The 20,865-nt window shown below is 44.1% G+C and overlaps 1 protein-coding gene across 3 annotated transcripts in view; it reads left to right on the top strand.

Annotated features, from left to right (window-relative positions):
* The window catches only part of LOC139262109 (complement C1q tumor necrosis factor-related protein 2-like), a 52,922-nt gene extending 32,329 nt beyond the window's left edge, over nt 1-20,593 (top strand). For all 3 annotated transcript variants that reach the window (XM_070877256.1, XM_070877255.1, XM_070877257.1), the window contains 2 exons: nt 10,911-11,159; nt 17,964-20,593. In XM_070877256.1, coding sequence (XP_070733357.1) covers nt 10,916-11,159; nt 17,964-18,595 — 876 coding nt within the window. In that variant the 5' untranslated portion in view covers nt 10,911-10,915 and the 3' untranslated portion in view covers nt 18,596-20,593. The remainder of the gene's footprint in view (nt 1-10,910; nt 11,160-17,963) is intronic.
* Nucleotides 20,594-20,865: the final 272 nt, after the last annotated feature.

Here is a 20,865-nt window from a genome sequence, read left to right as displayed (position 1 = left end):
TTGTATGCCACATTGCTGTATGAGATGTGATTCTGTCACCAGGTTGCTGGGATGCCCCTCTCTCCGTCTCCCACCGCCAGCGTGTCTCGAGCTTCTGAGCTCTCCAGAGCTCCCTTCTCTGCTACTGTTAGATGTGTGAAGACTGGAGGGGCACCTCTGGTTCTCTCCCTCTCTCTGTTGTTCTGGGCTCTTTTCTCCTTCAAGGAGGGAAAGAAGAGAGGTTTGAGTGAGAGTGATGGAATGAGAGTACGGAATGGATGGGTTACATCTGTAGAGGGTGACTATGAAGGAGTGGGGCCAATGTCAAATGACCTGCTTCTGTGGTGTTACTTGCTTTGATTGCTATTCGGATAAGGGTGAGTGGTGGTTAGTCAGATGGGGATGTGAGTATGTACATAGAGAGGGATGGGTGGACCTGGAAGGTAGGTTGGTGTGATGAAGGATATGCCAGAATGGGCTTGGGAAGGCAGAGTGATGGGGATGTAGTGACAGGCACATTAGGATGTAGGTGAGTATGACATTGCACTCAGCTTTCCTGACCATTGAAGCGTTTCCTGCACTATATCCAGGTCCGCCTCACCACATCCCTGCTGCTGACCTCCTCAGCTATATCCAGTCAGGTTCTTTTTGTGGAGGTCTCCTTTGCCTATCAGGGAAGAGGATTTCTCTGCGTGCTCTGACTGCCTCCACCAGAGTATGTAGCGATGAGTCAGAGAAGCGTAGTGCAGCCCGCTGCCTTTGGTTATCCTGCTTCCAAATTTATAGCAGTACTGTGGCCTTTCTTTGTCATGTCCCACCCTCCTGCAAGACTACTTTAAATATCGGCACTGGAAACGAGTCATCGATGACGTCATCAAACCTGCACCAAGAGTGTGGTGTATGTAGGCACCTTTAGTAATGACTTCACGAGGCAGGGTATGGTGCTTAAACTCTGCAGACCTGCAGTCTTTTATTCCAGCTCCTGAGTGACCAACAACAAGCTGTGAGTTCCCTTTTATACTGGGTTTCCTGCCGTGTGCAGGTAACCCCTGGGTCTCCAGCAACAGCACCCTCTAGTGTACTGGTAAGGTGTGTACAGTACAAGGGTACATTCAATGTTGCATACAGTGTTACAGACATCACACAGTAAACAGGCATGCATACACAACAAAGAGCGTGCGGCAAATCTGTCCCACCCATTTCCTCAATGACTATCTGTCCCACCTGTGACAGAGACTGTGGTTCTCGCATTGGACATGGAAGCAAGTCTTCCCCGATTCCGAGAGACTGCCTATGATGATGAGGAGTGTAACATTGGTCATGTTGGATGATTCAGCAGAGGATGCTGGATGAATTTTGTTTGTCCTCAAGAAGTATCTTAAATGTGCATGAGTGTCTTTGTTGACCTCCATGTGCCTGAATCACCCTGTTTTGTTAATTTTCAAGAACATGCAGCTTTTTCTTTTACTTTTTCTTTAACTCCAGTTTCCTCCTTCTCCCTCCTCTCCTGAAGGTATTGACTTCTTTATTGCGATACAGTTCAACAGATGGCAATTGGCCAAATAATCATTAATTATGTGTGAGCTTTGAGAGCAAATCACAGGAAAAGGAACCCTAGCCAATTTTTTTCTTCTATAACCGAGGGGAATGCGACTAACAGTGTTCTCATTAATTTTGTTGGGATGCGCGGCCCCTTGCCACATAGCCCATTCAAAATAGTGCGCGTGCACGGTTTTTCATAAACCTGTGAGCCAGCTGTGCGGTAGGTCCAGAGCGCTGTGTGACGGCGCAGCTTAAAGGGATCATTGGCGATTAATTTGTGTTCCAGTTGAGATCAGACAACTCAGCACCAACCGGGGATTGAACTTCCCCTGGTTGGTATAGCTCAGAAACAGTCTTCTCAGCTGCTGAGCAAGTCTCACCATCTTTTCCAAGCTCTATTCTGCCGTACATTTTTAAATTCCAATTTTGGGTCGGGATCTGTCTTCTTGCAGATCAGTTAGTATAAGTCTATATAGAAAACGTATTTGGCAATGTTCAAAGTATGAAAGTCACCCTGTCCAGATAGGATGCATCCTAGGTTGCTGAGGGAAGTAAGGGTGGAAATAGCAGCGGCTCTGGCCACAATTTTCCAATCCTCCTTAGGTATGGGAGATGCATTCAAAATCATAAAGGATTTTGAAGAATAAATAAGGGGAAACTGTTTTCACTGGCAGAAGGGCCAGTAACCAAAGGACACAGATTTAAGGTGATTGGCAAAAGATGAGATGAAGAGAATTTTTTTACGCATGTTATTATGATGTGAAATACACTGCCTGAAAGCGTAATGCAAGCAGTTTCAGAGAAAAGAAAAAAAAGAGTTGCATTTATATAGCACCTTTCACGACCTCATGATGTCTCAAAGTGCTTTACAGCCAATGAAGTACTTTTGAAGTGTAGTCACTGCCGTAATGTTGGAAACACGGCAGCCAATTAGCGCACAGCATGCTCCCACAAACAGCAATGTGATAATGAGCAGATCATCTGTTTTAGTGATATTGATTGAGGGATAAATATTGGCCCGACACCAGGGATAACTTCCCAGCTCTTCTTTGAAATATTGCCATGGGATTTTCTACGCCCACCTGAGAGAGCAGATGGGGCCTCGGTTTAACGTCTCATCTAAAAGACAACACCTGTAACAGTGCAGCACTCGCTCAGTACAGCACTGGAGTGTCAGCCCAGATATTTGTGCTCAAGTCTCTGGAATGGGACCTGAACCCACAACCTACCAACTGAGCCATGGCTGACACTCTAGTTTCAATAGTAACCTTCAAAAGGGAATTGAATAAATACTTGAAGGGGAGAAAATTGCAGGGTCATAGGGAAAGAGCAGGGGAGTGGGACGAATTAGATAGCTCTAGCAAAGGGTCGGCATAGGCACAATGGGCTGAATGGCCTCTTTCTGTGCTGTAAGATTCTATGACCGCGATTTTGCTTACCTCAGTGGGTCAGGTGCGGCCAGGGTAAGTGCCGGTCCCGACCTTGCTGCTGGCTCCAGCCCGCTGTATAGCAATTATTTCCCATTGATTGGGCTTGTTAAGCCCGCCCAGCATGTTTCCTAAGCCAATTGAAGGAAACGGGTCTAATGATGTCACTTGATGATGCGTCATCAGCCGGTTTTCTGAAAGGGACCATGTCCAAATTGAGTCTGACAGTTGTGCTGTCAGTGTTCTACAGCATTGAGGTGCTGCAAACACTGACAAGTAGTGCATAGAGGTGCACAGCTGCACCCAAGCTCTCCCATGACTCCCTCCATATGCAGGGGGGTTATCTTTTCTTCCAATTGGTGGAAGAGACCTCCTGAGGAGATCAGCACAGCCTGGTTGCATATTGCATAGGAGGACACATGCAGGAATGTGACAGGAGGTCCAGGCTGCAGAGGCACAAACCTTTCAATGATCTCAGTTACTGCAAAGCCACACTCAACCTCATTCTGCTGTGCCACTCATCTCATCCCCATCACTCTGCGTTCCCAACCCTACTCCTGCACATCTTTACTCACACCAACTTACCTTGCACCTCTACCCATCCCTCTCTATCTGCATTATCACTTCCCCAAATCAATACCCACCCCTCAGACTCACCCTCATCCTAATCCAATCATACCAACTAACAACACACAAGGGTGTCTTAGCCAATGTTCATGTAATGTGTTGTCAAACATTGAAATATTTATTTTCAACACTTTACATTCTTGGACAGATTTATGTGCACCTTTGGAAGTGGCTTAGGGAGTTGCAGTGAATGGTGAGACATAATGGTACCCCCCCCACCACCACCACAAACACACAATGGTGATGAATGTGAAAGGAATGGCTTGGGCATTGTAGGGATGCTTTATGGTGTTGGTGTGGTGTGGTGCTAACCTGGCACATCATTTGTTAGCCAGGGTGTACTAGCCATGGTGAGGCTATTCCTGGTGTCCCGGGCAGCAATGTGGTTGTGTGCTGATGCCTTGTGTCCTGTGCAGCATCAGTTGATTGCGGAGAAGGTTAGTTTTGTTGTTGGTGCTGCTGGTGTTGGGGCTGATTGTGGTGGGATTCTGAGGACTAAGGTGAGATAGTTTCAAGGGCACTGCTGCTAATGTAATAGATGGCAGGTGAGCTTGAGATGACAGGATCGATCTGTCACTGGTGAGAGAAGTTATTCCAATGAGGTGATATTCGATAGAGAGATTGCTCCAAAGACTTACAACCTGTATAAAGCTCAATGTGCCTTCCAAATGAGGTAAGCAAGAGCCTTTGATCTTGGAAATTGAATAGCTGTGTGATAGGAGCTTTTATAGTACAATTGCAGCTGTCAGGTAAAGAAATGAATTCATGGTCAAACAACTCCCGACAAGTTCAGCTCAAAATTATTTTTAATAGGCTCTTAACAAGGTCTTAATCACCTAAATTGCATCCCCCGTCGCTGGGTGTCGGGTCTGTTCATCATTGACAGACCCGACATCTGGGAATGTAGCATGGCGTGGGTTGACTGCAGGGTCCCTACCCGATGCCAATCATTTTAAATTTAACAGCTGACCCACCACCGATCCGGCCTATGATTCAATGAATAGGATTAGAGGCATTGGCAGAAATGTGGGAACTTACTATATGCAATTTGGCTGCCACGTTTCCCTATATTACAACAGTGACTGCACTTAAAAAGTACCTCATTGACTGTAAAGAGCTTTGGTATGTCCAGAGGTCCTGAAATGTACTATATAAATGCAAGATTTTTTTCTTTTGGCATATGAAACTAGAACGTGCTTGTTTCATGGTGCAAATCAAATATATAAATTAGGCACAATTGAAGATGAGTGATTGAAAGCAGAATTTGTATATGTAGCTCTGTCTAATTAACCATCTGAGGCCCGCAGTTCTGTACAGAATGTATTGCAAGATTTTTGTGTGGGTTTTTTTTTGTTGAGAGTACTGTGAATTAAGAATTATTAAATGACTGATATCAATGTGAACAGTTCTGTGGAGTAAGGCATATTATAATTGCTGTTAATATTCCTGAAATCGAGAAGGGAATTCACGCAGATTTCCCACTTCTGATGATTATTATGAGTCCTATTAAAAGTACACTGATGTGGATGCTAGGTGGGGACAAGGTTGGGCTCAGCTTAGGTGATGATCTAATAGTCCTTCAACATTTACTGCTAACCCATGATGAACAACCACTCTGGTAAGGTATTGGAGGACTATGAGTGCCTGTGGGACTGTGCCCTAGCATAAGTTGCAAACTTAGGAAGGGAGAGACAAAAGGGGAATATCAGAGGGACAATTGAAGGAGAACTAAAAAAATACAGAAAATATTTCCAGATGTCAGATGCACTCAAAACATTTGTTTAGAAATTCTGGGCAAACTTAGAAAACGTCATCTCTGATGCATCCCATTAGCACTTTTTAACCCTGTTTGGACATGGCACTACGTGTACAATTATACTCAATGAAGTGTCAAACCCAAACGCTGCATGATGGTCTCCATGAGGGGGTCTCACAAGGCTATGTGCCCGAGTCAGACTTGGACCAAACTCTGGTGTTTAACTGTCGCTTACGGGTCGCTGTGAAATGCAGACCATTTTGAGTCTTGCAAAAATAGCAACTTAATTGCACCTTTAGAGACTTGTCACATTGCTGTTTGTGGAACTTTGCGAAATACAAATTGGCTTCCATATTTCTTACATTACAACAGCAACTCCTCTTCAAAAGTACTTTCTTGGCTGTAAAACACTTTGGGACGTCATGTGGTCATGAAATGTGCTATATTATAAAGGGGCAAAGGGTTTTAAAAAGACAAGCCTGAAGGCTCTGTGCCTCAATGCGAGGAGTATTCGGAATAAGGTGGATGAATTAGCTGCGCAGATAGCAGTTAACAGATATGATGTAATTGGCATCACTGAGACATGGCTCCAGGGTGACCAAGGCTGGGAACTCAACATCCAAGGGTATTTAACATTTAGGAAAGATAGACAGAAAAGAAAAGGAGGTGGGGTGGCATTACTGGTTAAAGAGGAAATGAATGCAATAGAAAGGAAGGACATTAGCTTGGATGATGTGGAATCGGTATGGGTGGAGCTACAGAATACCAAAAGGCAGAAAACGCTAGTGGGAGTTGTGTACAGACCACCAAACAGTAGTAGTGAGGTTGGGGACAGCATCAAACAAGAAATTAGAGATGCATACAATAAAGGTACAGCAGTTATCATAGGCGACTTTAATCGAGATATTGATTGGGCTAACCAAACTGGTAGCAATGCGGTGGAGGAGAATTTCCTGGAGTGTATTAGGGATGGTTTTCTTGACCAATATATTGAGGAGCCAACTGGAGGGCTGGCCATCCTAGACTGGGTGATGTGTAATGAGAAAGGACTAATTAGCAATCTTGTTGTGTGAGGCCCCTTGGGGAAGAGTGACCATAATATGGTGGAATTCTTTATTAAGATGGAGAGTGACAAAATTAATTCAGAGATTGGGTCCTGAACTTAAGGAAAGGTAACTTCGATGGTATGAGACGTGAATTGGCTAGAATAGACTGGCAAGTGACACTTAAAGGGTTGACGGTGGATAGGCAATGGAAAACATTTAAAGATCACATGGATGAACTTCAACAATTGTACAGCTCTGTCTGGAGTAAAAATAAAATGGGGAAGGTGGCGCAACCGTGGCTAACAAGGGAAATTAAGGATAGTGTTAAATCCAAGGAAGAGGCATATAAATTGGCCAGAAAAAGCAGCAAACCTGAGGACTGGAAGAATTTTATAATACAGCAGAGGAGAACAAAGAGTTTAATTAGGAGGGGGAAAATAGAGTATGAGAGGAAGCTGGCTGGGAACATAAAAACTGACTGCAAAAGCTTCTATAGATATGTGAAGAGAAAAAGATTAGTGAAGACAAATGTAGGTCCCTGGCAGTCAGATTCAGGTGAATTTATAATTTGGAACAAAGAAATGGCAGACCAGTTAAACAAATACTTTGGTTCTGTCTTCACGAAGGAAGACACAAATAGCCTTCCGGAAATACTAAGGGACCGAGGGTCCAGTGAGAAGGAGAAACTGAATGATATCCTTATTAGGTAGAAAATTGTGTTAGAGAAATTGATGGGATTGAAGGCCGATAAATCCCCGGGGCCTGATAGTCTGCATCCCAGAGTACTTAAGGAAGTAGCCCTAGAAATAGTGGATGCATTGGTGGTCATTTTCAAACAATCTATCGACTCTGGATCTGTTCCTATGGACTGGAGGTTAGCTAATATAACACTACTTTTTAAGAAGGGAGGGAGAGAGAAGACGGGTAATTATAGACCGGTTAGCCTGACATCAGTAGTGGGGAAAATGTTGGAATCAATTATTAAAGATGAAATAGCAGCACATTTGGAAAGCAGTGACTGGATCAGTCCAAGTCAGCATGGATTTATGAAAGGGAAATCCTGCTTGACAAATCTTCTAGAATTTTTTGAGCATGTAACTGATAGAGTGAACAAGGGAGAACCAGTGGATGTGGTGTATTTGGACTTTCAAAAGGCTTTTGACAAGCTCCCACACAAGAGATTGGTGTGCAAAATTAAAGCACATGGTATTGGGGGTAATGTACTGACGTAGATAGAGAACTGGTTGGCAGACAGGAAGCAGAGAGTCGGGATAAACGGGTCCTTTTCAGAATGGCAATCAGTGACGAGTGGGGTGCCGCAGGGCTCAGTGCTGGGACCCCAGCTATTTACAATATACATTAATGATTTGGATGAGGGAATCTCCAAGTTTGCAGATGACACTAAGCTGGGTGGCGGTGTGAGCTGTGAGGAGGATGCTAAAAGGCTGCAGGGTGACTTAGACAGGTTAGTTGAGTGGGCAAATGAGTGGCAGATGCAGTATAATGTGGATAAATGTGAGGTTATCCATTTTGGGGGCAAAAACACGAAGGCAGAATATTATCTGAATGGCGGCAGATTAGGAAAAGGGGAGGTGCAACGAGACCTGGATGTCATGGTACATCAGTCATTGAAAGTTTGCATGCAGGTACAGCAGGCGGTGAAGAAGGCAAATGGTATGTTGGCCTTCTTAGCTAGGGGATTTGAGTATAGGAGCAGGGAGGTCTTACTGCAGTTGTACAGAGCCTTAGTGAGGCCTCACCTGGAATATTGTGTTCAGTTTTGGTCTCCTAATCTGAGGAAGGACGTTCTTGCTATTGAGGGAGTGCAGTGAAGGTTCACCAGACTGATTCCCGGGATGGCAGGACTGACATATGAGGAGAGACTGAATCGACTGGGCGTGTATTCACTGGAATTTAGAAGGATGAGAGGGGATCTCATAGAAACATATAAGATTCTGACGGGACTGGACAGGTTAGATGCAGGAAGAATGTTCCCGATGTTGGCGAAGTCCAGAACCAGGGGACATAGTCTAAGGATAGGGGGTAAGCCATTTAGGACTGAGATGAGGAGAAACTTCTTCACTCAGAGAGTTGTTAACCTGTGGAATTCCTACCGCAGAGAGTTGTTGATGCCAGTTCACTGGATATATTCAAGAGGGAGTTAGATATGGCCCTTATGGCTAAAGGGATCAAGGGGTATGAAGAGAAAGTTGGAAAGGGGTACCAAGGTGAATGATCAGCTATGATCTTATTGAATGGCGGTGCAGGCTCAAAGGGCCGAATGGCCTACTCCTGCACATATTTTCTATGTTTTTATATAAATGTAAGTATTTCTTTCTAGTCAATAAATCAATAATGGGAGAACCTTCACCACAAGGACTGCAGCCGTTCAAGAAGGCAGTTCACTACCATCTTCTCAAGGGCAATTAGGGATGGGCAATAAATGCTGGCTTTGCCAGCGATGCCTACATCACAGGAATTAATTTTTTTTTAAATTCAAGCTGAATGTCCTCCCAATTTGCCATCCAATTTCCTGTCATAATAGTACACGATACAGAGCATAAAAGTTAACATTGATGCTTTTACATGCAATAGATATAAGACATATCTCATTCACATGGAAGACATTTGTAACCTGAGACACGAGAGAAACAAGTATTAACTCCTTCTTCAGCAAACTTAGCGATCGTGTCCTTAAAGAAATCAGAGTGAAAGTAGACTTGCTGTTGTAAGTGTCTTTGGGCACAACATTGGTACCAAGAGACCTGAAGATTAAAAATGTGATACTATTCTTTAATTCAAAGTGCAAGGAGAGACTGAATCGACTGGGCGTGTATTCACTGGAATTTAGAAGGATGAGAGGGGATCTTATAGAAACATATAAAATTCTGACGGGACTGGACAGGTTAGATGCAGGAAGAATGTTCCCGATGTTGGCGAAGTCCAGAACCAGGGGACATAGTCTAAGGATAGGGGGTAAGCCATTTAGGACTGAGATGAGAAGAAACTTCTTCACTCAGAGAGTTGTTAATCTGTGGAATTCCTACCGCAGAGAGTTGTTGATCATAGATATTATAGCTATGCTTGCCTAACTTCTATGGTGGGAAAAATACTGGAGTTTGTTTTTTAAAAAAAAGCAATTCCAAAGCAGGTAGTGAGAGCAAAGGCAATAAATCCAAACCAACACAGATCTACATGGAGAAGACCATAGATAGCAAATTTCTGGGATATCTTTGAGGATGTAACCTGGTTGGTTGATGGAGGTAAGGTGCTGGATTATATATCTTAACTTTAGAAAAATATTTGCTCGGATCCCTTATGGTTAATGTGAAAGCTTATGATGGCCCTATCAATAACTCAGCTGGTTTACGGAATGTATGGTGCATTGTTTGTAAATCATAACATCCTGTATCACTTAATTTTAAGAGGCTGTGGCCTCATTGTCTCACAATATAAGGCAGTATGCCTCTTAAATAATGCCAAAGTGGGTGTAGAGAAGTTATTATTACAGAGTGCTCCATCTCGCATCCTTCCAGAGTACAGGTTGAACCTCCCTTGGGACCTGGCCTGTCCTGGATATGGGATTTTTCCGGATGAGGGGTGGCCACGTTACATTGGATGGTACACGTACTGAGCAAGGGGATATCGGGGCTGGCTGGCTTGGGGCTGTGAGTGCGGCAGAGAGATCATGGGGCCGGCGGGGGGTGGGGGGGGGTGGTGGATCGCGGGGTCAGGCCAGCGATTGTGAGAGTCAGCAGCGAGGAAGGACTTCAATTTGTTCATGTCGGAGTTCTGCACATGCGCCACCCGGTGGCCGGGAATGGTTCTGGGCGAGGGGGGTTCTGGATAAGGGAGTTCTGGATAAGGGAGATTCAACCTGTATTAGAAATGAGGAAACCTAAAAAGATGGAGGAAGAAGAATGGAAAATCAGGCCTTGTGAACCCACGATTTCCTGACTAGTGTTCACTGTGAGTACTGCTCACCATTGGGAGAGCCCAATTGCAGAATCACCCCTATGATTCCTTTGGTTCCCTCCACCCTTTGTCTCTTGTCTAAGTGCCCATTCTTCATATGTACGCCGAGACAGTGAGTGGTGATGGGCTATTCCACTGTAGGCAGCCTTAGTCAAGTTCACACCTACCCTCACCCGCCATCACCACAGATGTATTTTCAAACTGAAGCCATCAGCTATGAATCAGTAGTGGGAGTACTGCCTGATTTATTTTCTCTCCCTAGTCCAGGGGCCAATGTAATGCCCATAATGCTAGTGTGGCTGAGTTCAGCTGACTCAGCAAAGATCAGGATCGAACTTTGGCTTTCCCTCGTCTATAACAGTCCCATAAACAACATCCAGTTTAATTGGCGATGAACTGTTTCAAATAGGTTTCTCAAACTACCCACACAGATTCAGCCACTGCAGAGGTTTGAACTAAGAGATTGTCACAGGGTGGGTAAATGCTTTTGGATACTGAGTTCAATGAAAAGCTGTCTGAAGTCGCTAAACAATAACCTGTGTTAACTTTCTTTCCTAGATTTGATGATGCTCTGGCTGATTCTCCTTGCCTGCTTTACATCCCATGCTGCCAATCAACTTCCGACGAAACAAAAGTCGTCTATTACAATTGATCCTTCCCAGCTTATCTGCAGCGCACCTGGTCCTCCAGGGGCTCCTGGACCTCCAGGTTATCCTGGGCTACCAGGTACTATTGGAAGAATGGGATTTCCTGGAAAAGATGGTGCAGATGGGAAGGATGGTCAAAAAGGAGAAAAAGGAGGACAAGGTAAAATAATTGCATCTTTCTAGCGTCTGTCGTCAGGAGGATGCCTGGAATTTACAATCATGGTTGTCAAAAACAGAGTGAATTCACACTTCTGGTTATGTAGGTCCTGTGAGCACTTCCACACTAAACACAAAGGGTTAGTAGATCTTAGCTTTGTGCGATAGTGTAAAACAGGTGATCATCATCAAAGGCAGTCCCTCGAAACCGAGGAAGACTTGCTTCCACTTCAAAAGTGAGTTCTCAGTGACTGTACAGTCCAATTCTGGAATTACAGTCTTTGTCACAGGTGGGACAGACAGTCGTTGGAGAAAAGGGTGGGTGGGGAGTCTGGTTTGCCGCAAGCTCCTTCTGCTGCCTGCACTTGATTTCTGTATGCTCTCAGCGACAAGATTTGAGGTGCTCAGTGCCCTCCCGGATGCTCTTCCTCCACTTAGGACGGTCTTTGGCCAGGGACTCCCAGGTGTCGGTGGGGATGTTGCACTTTATCAAGGAGGCTTTGAGGGTGTCCTTGAAACGTTTCCTCTGCCCACCTGGGGCTCGCTTGCCGTGTAAGAGTTCCGAGTAGAGCGCTTGCTTTGGGAGTCTTGTGTCTGACATGCGGACAATGTGGCCCGCCCAACAGAGCTAGTCAAGTGTGGTCAGTCCCTTTTACATCTCTCCCACTGACTTCAATGGAAATAAAAATTGAGAGAGGTGTAAAACGGCTGCAGAGTTGTTATCACCCGTTCTTATCACACAAAGTCAAGATCCACCCCAAAGAAAGAAAGCATCATGCAAGATATATAGTTCCTTGAAAATTACAGTTTTAATTTGAAAAGAGCATTGTAAATTTATTATAATATTTATTTATAGTACTTATAATGAATTTTATTTTATTTGGATTTCATGCATTTTTATAAACTTTTCTATTTTTATGGTTATGATAGGGCCCCATGTGTGATATCTCTGGTTATCTGTTAAAATAACATGGATGAGTGCAGGATGTGAGGTTAAGACACCCACTACACAATCAGATTGTCAAAAAAGCATGTTAACTAGCTAACAGCTGATTAAGTCAAGGAGCAGATTCCCTCTATGTGATGTTGTTTAAATACATAGTGAGTTGATCCATGGAATGTTTGGTAGGGAACAGCTTAAATAGCCTAGCATCTGTACAAGTATGTAGGACCCTTGCTATATTTGCTTGCAAATATTGTGAAATATGTACATTGTATGAAACCATGTCTTCAGAGCATGTGAACTTCTTGTATAAAATACTTACAAAGGGTTAATGTCTATTTAAAATAAAAAGTGTTTTAAAATTCTTAACCTCAGGAAATTAAAATTTTAAAATTATTTATTTTGAATACAGGGTAGCTCTAAGCTTTAAATCTTGTGCATTTAACAAACATTATTATTTATTTTCTAAAATGACTTTGTTTACATTATTTTAATGGTTGATCTCACGAGTCCCAAGTCCCCGTGCTCGTTTAAAAAAAAACATAGTTTGATTTTAAGCCAAGGATAAGCCAGCTTCTTGGACTTTGCACAATGTTGCAATGATAAAATAACCCATGTAAAGATGTCTAACACCCTTAAACTTACTCGTGAATGTTCTTGTCTTATTCTAGTCTAGGACACAGTTACTGGATTGTGAACATTGATTTATGTGGGTTTTTTCCATGTGCCATTTTTAAGAGTAAAGCTATGGCAGATTGCTGCTACTGGTAGTGAGAACATCATTACATGAGGTATGGAAGACGGGAAAATTTGATATAAGGTTACTTGTATCCATATGTAAATGGTAACAGTTAACATCTTATTGTTCTGTAGCTAGAGAGATGAAAATTACAAAACAAATATGTAAAAGAAAAATCCGTACAATTTTCAATTGTGAAACATGAACCTATTTTACAACATATGTTCCTGTGAAATGTCAACAGATCAGGGTTTCCTTTCACTAGTTTTTTTTCAAATCATTAAATCAAAAATCAAGGGGGCCGGACTTGGTGGAGGTCCCGCCCACAGCCGCCGAGGTTCCGCCGGAAATGATGTTATTTTCGGCGATTCCTCCGGTGCCACCCATCTGCCGCCCACGTTTTGCCCGCCGGTAGATTGGTCGCGGAGGTTCCGCTGGCATGCCATCCTGCCGCCCGCTCATGCCGGAGGCTGGAATTCTGGCATTTTCCTCACTGACGACCAACTAAGATCACCCTGCCACCTGCCAGAAGGACCCCTGGCAAAAAGCTGGTCTGAGCTGGCTGTGAGTAGAGTGTCAGGGAGAACCGCTCAGAGTGGATATCGTTCAGATGCTACAGCATTATCAGTGGGGCATAAATAGTGAGGTGATGGACCTTAAGCCGCACAGAGAGAGTTCAGATATGTAACTCCATATGACTCCAGTGAAGGGAAGGTGTGGTAGAGGAAGCGGTAATGAGTAACGGAAGATGGTAAAGGCTCAATGGAGATGCCCTGCAAGAGTGTTGAGACCATTTCATGTGGAACCTATTTAGTGACCGATTGTGACTGCCCAGATGCTTATGTCAGGGTTATTAAGTGAAAGTTACAAGATAAAGCTATGGCAGATCGCTGCTACTGGTAGTGAGAACATCATTACATGAGGTATGGAAGACGGGAAAAATATATAATGGACTGCAATGTAACTGATGACCATGTCATCTCAGGGGTCACACTCCGCCATGTTTGGCGTCATAAAAAGTGGCTTGAACTGCAAGCATTAATGTATGCCCTGCAAATAGTTCAAGTGACTCTCACTGAATGGTAGCCTTTCTGCATTGATCACCCTTACTTGTTGTGTTGTGATGGCCTGATGACAGGGCCTATTATACAGTGCAATCATATGTAGAGGGCAATATATTCCTGATGCAGCAGAACACCTGAGGGACAGCTGTGTGTTTCTCACAATGCATCACACGTCACATGGAAATGAGACACTGACCAAGAGAGAGTGAACATTGTGACTGTATTTAAAAGTGCATAATTACAAAAGTGACATAGCATAATAACATTCACAAATATATCCACCCCTCTACCCGCTACCACTTTCTCTCTTCCTCCCCATGATGTGAGGCCCATCGTCCTCTTCTTTGCCCCACCTTCAAGACGGCCTCCTGCACCCTTGCCCCTCCTCACCTCTGCTTGAGCAGTTTGTGCAGGAGGGCAGCCGGATCTCTGCAGACATGTCCACCTTGGCGACAAGGTAGGGGGCGTGACTGAAGGAGCCGGCATCTCCAGCTCCTCGGGATCTGTGTGCCTTGAGGGTGTGGGCTTGGGGGGGTTTGCATGACCTGTCCAGAAGCCATCACTTGTCTCATCACCTCAGCAGACTGGGTGTTACGTTCCACCACACTAATGAGCCAGTACATGCTGTTCGTATGGTGCTGAGCGAGGGATTCGATGCTGGCACCTATCCCAGCAGATCACAACCTAGGTCGACACTCGTCCTCGATAGCTGGACCATCTCATGAATAGCTGTGAGCCATCATGCATCCTCTGCAGCTTGTTGGGTCCTTCTGGGTTTATGCGCCTTCTGGTTCAGCTCCACGTGTCTGCGCCTGACAGTGCTTGCACATGTTGCAACCGATTCAAAGCCCGGGAACTCGGAGCCGGATGCTGAGGTTCTCCGGACAGGTGGCACACATGGCAGGAGGCTGGTATGATCCTCTTCCAGCTCCTCGATGTCAAGGGGCTCAAACATGGGCCCTTCTCCCTCCTCTCTTTCCTGTTCTTCCTGACTCTGGGTGGCGGAGTTGGGTGCGGTGGATATGGGTGATCTTGGGGTGGGGGAGATGAAGGAAAGAGCCGCTGTCTTAAACTGTGGACAACGTCTGGGTGGGAGACTTTGGGGTTACACTCCTCCTTTGAGTGCCAGAGGTGGATGGTGTGCATTGATGGGTGCTGTCCGACTCACCATCTGCAAGTAGAGGACAACATATCAGTCTATGGGAGTGGGGGTGGGGGCAGGGGGGGGTCGTTGGTGAAGCTGACATGTGAGCCATCCCATCTCACATTGTGCCATAAAGGAGTTCCATTTCTACATGGGCACACCAATAATGGCCGACAAACTGTGTGTTAAGACGCATTTGCCTTAACATTGCATGACCTTTCATGATATGAGCGTTACTCACACCAGAGATTATTATACTTTTACCATGCTCTATCACGGGATCTGCATCACCTTTTGTAATTGCATGGCGGCGGTTACCCACCAATGCCAAGCCACGCTCCTCCAGGCTGCTCAACTCTATCACCTCTGCTGGGCCCCCTCCCATGGCACTCAGGCTTGCTGCCTTGGATGTATTTTTTTTCTGCAGAAAGAAACGTTGCAGCCTTTTCCCTATTTGCTCATGCCCCACACACACATTTCCACACACACACACATCTAGTGCATAACCTTTTGTCGTTGTATGGGAGGGATCCAATAAACGTTTACTCACTCTTGCTGACGCAACCACATCGTTCCAATGTTTCCTACGCTGGTTTCCATCCCGCTCAATGTTACCCATTGAGGACACGGCCTCACCAATCTCCCTCCAAATACGTCTGTATTGGGGTGGTGGAGGTTTGCCACGACCATCCTGGGTGAGGTCTTTATACCTGCGCTCCACCTCTGATACAAGCTCCTCCAGTTCCTCATCATTAAACCAGGGAGCTCTGGGCCTGGTCTTGACAGTCGACTTTGATGCATTTTTCCCACTAATCACTTAAGGAATGGCTTATGAAAAGTTTGCAGCTCTGTATGTCCAACACTCTCCCCTCTATAATTGGCAGGTGCAAGAGTGTGATCACCATTTAAGCACATGCGCAGATGTCCCAGCAGCCTCAATCGCGGCAAAATTCACGTCAGGTTGAGAATAGAACTACAAAAAAACCCAGACCTCGCGCATGCACACGTGCGGCGCCTCCGAATTTTTCCAATTCGAGAGGCCTGCCCACTGATGCTGCCCGCTCCCGCTCACTGAATGCCGCTGCCGCCCACACAACCACAGCGAAAATGGCTCCCGACTGGACCCAGCGGCAGCAGGCGCCAATGAGGTAGGTGCCGCCTGGGGACTGCCGAGAGATGGGCGGCTCTTACAGTTCACTAATTTTGGGGCCAAGGAACCTAAACCTGAACTTAATGTCACAGACTTCACAGGTCACATTTGTAATTTTCTGCATGGGTTAAACTCATTCTTAGTATTCCAGATGGAATTTTAACTGATCCCACTTTCATCTGTAAAATACGTGCAATATATTTTATAGGAATTACAGTAAAAGTATAGGAATAGCAGATTAAATCCATTCAGCACCATTCTACAGACATAATTAATTACTTTTACCAGCTAAAGAGGATTTCTCAGAGTACCGATCGGTAAGAAGCAAATGCAATTTACATCTCCAGCCAACAGATCATTAATTAGAAAGATTTTTTTAAAACCTTCCCCAATGACCGAGTTGGTAAACGTTTTGCTCAAAGTCTTAGTGAGCAATAGATTAGGAAGGTCTCGGGTTCAATCCATGGTAGGTACTGAGCTGTCTGATCTCTGTTGGCATGGTAATTGGAGAGCTACAGTGGGCCTTAGTGGCCCAGTCAAGAGAGAGGAAATAAAAGGTGGGGTCATGCTCCTAATTAGTTATCCAATGACCCCTGCCAGAAAATGCACATGTGTGCACACCAGGTGAAGACAGGATCAAGCTTGGCTGAACTGCCCTCTACAGCTTGCCGGCATTCACTGTTGAGGCTTGTACATGAATAATGGCCAATTGGACCAGGTAACGTGTTTTGATACCATGGCACTGTAACCCAGCAAGAGTCAAGAACCCTCAGATAGGAAGAGAAATGACTGCAAAAGCAACAACAATAACTTACATCACAAGCATTGGGAAGGGAATCTTCTGTTGATGATGAAAACCACACTGAAGAATTAATGATTGCAATGTAATCATTGTTTAACAGTTGATAATCAAATAACGAGCAGCGTATATTTTAAACTTCAAAAAATTATAAACAGTTTTTCTCTAATACATGCTCCTATCATTGTAATAGAAAGAACTGTCACTTTGCTGTGCCCTTTAGCCTACCTCCTGCCAATCTCAGCCCTTCACAAGAGCATATCGCGGCCTCTGCACTTCAACATTTCAGAATTTGGTTCCAGTGCTTTGAAAGCAAACTCAAGAGCAGAAGGATTGTTTGATGTTGGTCTGCTATATATCGAGGAACGGCGCCCGAATAGCTCCAATATTTTTGCCATTCAAGCACAGAGCACGACTTTGGCTCATTGTGGATCCGGGTTTCCGAACAAATTCTAAATTCTTAAAAAATCACATTGTAAGAGAACAGAAAAATAAAGTAACTGTCTAACAATAAATTCTAAATTCCTTGCCATCAGCACTAGGTAGCAGCACGAGAGTAGAGCATTCTAAAGACACACAATATTCAGAACTGCTGAGGGAGAAAAGCGAAAGCACTGAAATTTGTATACAATAATAAGCACAGTAGCTTACCCAAAGCATCTGCTATTGGGTACGGTGATTGATCCAACAGGTTCTTTGAACTTTGAACTAACAAAGGTGTCCTAGTTGTGCCTTGTGATAGAAACAAAATGAGTTTGCATTCATAACGTACCTTTCATGACCTCAGGACGTCCCAAAACAGAAGTGCTTTTGAAGTGCAATCACGATTGTAACATAGGGAAATGTTATAACAGTGACTACACAGTGCTTTCATAATCTCTTGATCTCCTGATTCAACACAGAATCTGTATGATCATGACTATAGAATTATAAATTGGACAGAGAAATAAAACAATGTTTTCTTTTCAGGTGACAGAGGAAAACTCGGAATAACCGGAAAACCTGCTGTGAAGGGAATACGGGGAGCTGTTGGCAAGGCAGGTCCCCGAGGACCAAGGGGTATTAAAGGGGATCAAGGTAATCCAGGAGCTAATGGACCAGAAGGCGCTAATGGAATCAAAGGCGAATCTGGTTTTCCTGGAATCTGCAAATGTGGCATAAATACGGCAAGGTCTGCCTTCTCTGTAGCCATCACCTACAGCTACCCAAAGGAACGTATGCCCATTACATTTGACAAAGTGCTTATAAATGAAGGAGGACACTATAATGTTTCCAGTGGCAAATTTATATGTGGTATACCTGGCATTTACTACTTCTCCTATGATATTACTCTAGCAAATAAGCACCTTGCAATTGGGCTGGTGCACAATGGGCAATATCGTATAAAGACTTTTGATGCTAACACTGGGAACTATGATGTAGCCTCTGGCTCTACTATTATGTACCTGAAACGTAAGGATGAAGTTTGGCTGCAGATATTCTACTCTGAACAGAATGGTCTGTTTTATGATCCACATTGGGCAGACAGTTTATTCACTGGTTTTATGATTTACGTTGATCAGGACTATCTGAATGAAATTGAAGAAGAACAAATACTCTAGAAAACCCAAGTCTTGTACCTTGAGTACCAAAGACTTACATTTTCAAAGATGCTGCAATAGAATCTGTTCAATCACTTTTAAAACATCCTCATCTGGATTTTACTGTCAGTGATATTAATACTTAACCTTACAAGATAATACCTCCATTAAAATAACAGACAGAAGAATGTCACAGGGAACCCAGTAGGTTTTTAAAGAATCTCTTCTCCAGGTGTGGACGGCACTGACAGGGCGACATTTATTGGCACTCTAGTTGCCCTGAGAAGGTGATGGTGGGCCTTGATCTCAGCAATTGTTTTCAAAATGGACTGGCTTGTTAAACCACTTTGGAGGGCATTGAGTCAGCTGCATAATGTGGACTAGAGTCAATTGTAAGCCACATCAGGTACGGTCAGCAAGTTCCCTTCACCTAAAGAACATGAGTGAACCAGTTAGAGTTTTACAGCAATCTGGCAATCTTCATGGTAATTATTTCTGGTGTGAACAATCGTCAACCTGAATTAATCTTATTCCAACACTAATAGTCTTTTGTGAATGCTTTGACCATATTTATAGCCCCAGTGCTAAAAATACATACTGTTGATTTGGCCTCTGTGTGCGTTTATATCATAGCTATGTTGTCTTGCATGTGATAAGTTCCATGACATACACAAACCTAGATTTTAAACCACATATCTGACGAGAATAAAGCTAGCAGGGAGTTAAAATGGGGGAAAAGTACTCACCTCCCTGTTCGAGCCACGCAACTGTCCAACACCATTTAAATTCCTAGGGTTCTGGAGATGTGAGAGGGGCTCGCCGCAGGCAGGCAAGGGCCTCATAAATATGCAATGGTAGCGGTCCTATGACGCAATTAGGACCCGGAGGCGATTTTAACCCCAGGTTGTGTGTGTCAGGCTGAGTGCAGGAAGCACTAGAGAAACCAGACGACAAGTAGGGGTGGGGCCAGAAGAGGCTCAGGAAGATAAGTTTAAAAGAAAATCTTTTATATGGTTTCCTTGTGGGTCAGGACAAGCAGGAGTGCTCCTTCGAGTCCCACAAGTAAACCTTGGATATCCCTGCTCTGGGCTTCTCCGCATTCTCCCTCATCTGCAATCACTTCCTGGCCATCTATTAATCACTGACCTAATTGCCGGGGAGCGCTCCCTTGGGTCCCTGGCAGCGGCCTCCTGCAGCCAGAAATCCCGCTCCCGCCTGCCAGCCAGCTAGTGACTCCCGTCGTGTTGGGTGGGAGTCTGACCTCAGACTTGGAAGTGAAGGCCGGGAGTTAACATTTCTCTGGGCCTCAGGTGGCGCCATGATGCAAGCTGACGGCTCGCCCCGGACCCCACATGCTGTACTCACGTCCAGAGTTAATGTTGGGGCAAAATGTCGGTGTCATAGGTCATCTTTAATCTGCTGAATTCAAGGTTTACAGTTCCTGTTTGGACAAACACACAGGAAATATTCTGTTCAATATAGTGTGGTCGGATATATAATTATAGCACAATATTTGCCAACTGAACAACAGTCCCATACAGCACAAGAGAAGGGAGATGAAATTACTTTTGGTAAGTTCTTCTTTTAGCATTTTAAAAATCCCCAAATTGACTGCAGACTGCTGTGTACCACTCAGATTTTTTTCAAATTTCTAACTGCTTTCTACTTTTGTAACAATCTTAACCACGTTGTTCTAAAATGTAATATGGCTTTGTTATAGTGTATTAAAATGAAATAGAATGTGGGGGTAGGAGGTTATTTACTTGATGTGGTACTGTGTTCATTTGTGTATATTCTGGATCCAGGAAATTTACATGGGAGAAGGTTATGTTGTAATTCTTAATTCTCTAATTGGACGTCTTTAGACTGCAGATGGTATTTGTGTAGATAACCTTTTAAAATATTTCATATTGTTGCTTGAGGACTTAAACATACTGAAACTTGAAATAAAGAGCATTTATTTGGGGAACAATACATGAACTTTTCACTATAACTTTCATTTGAATGAGATCATCTGTTCGAGCAAACTATTAAAATATTAAATAATACTAACTGTAGTACAGACTCATTTCTTATAATGTGTGAAACCAGAGAATAGCAAACAATTCACAGTAAAAGAATTAAAGTTGTTAACCACAGATTTTAACAGAGTCATCGTCTTCCTTTGCCTCATTCAATGGTTCATCACTTCAAAGGCTTAATTGGTAAACCTGGGAGTGCGATCTTTATCTTTATTCAACTAAGCTTCCTGTTGATCCCAGATTGCAACTCTTCAATCAGCTGCTGCAGTT

The sequence above is a fragment of the Pristiophorus japonicus genome, chromosome 4 (assembly GCF_044704955.1).
Source record: "Pristiophorus japonicus isolate sPriJap1 chromosome 4, sPriJap1.hap1, whole genome shotgun sequence".
Lineage (NCBI taxonomy): Eukaryota > Metazoa > Chordata > Chondrichthyes > Pristiophoridae > Pristiophorus > Pristiophorus japonicus.
Note: the sequence above shows the minus strand (reverse complement) of the source record. Positions and strands in the feature narration are given on the sequence as shown.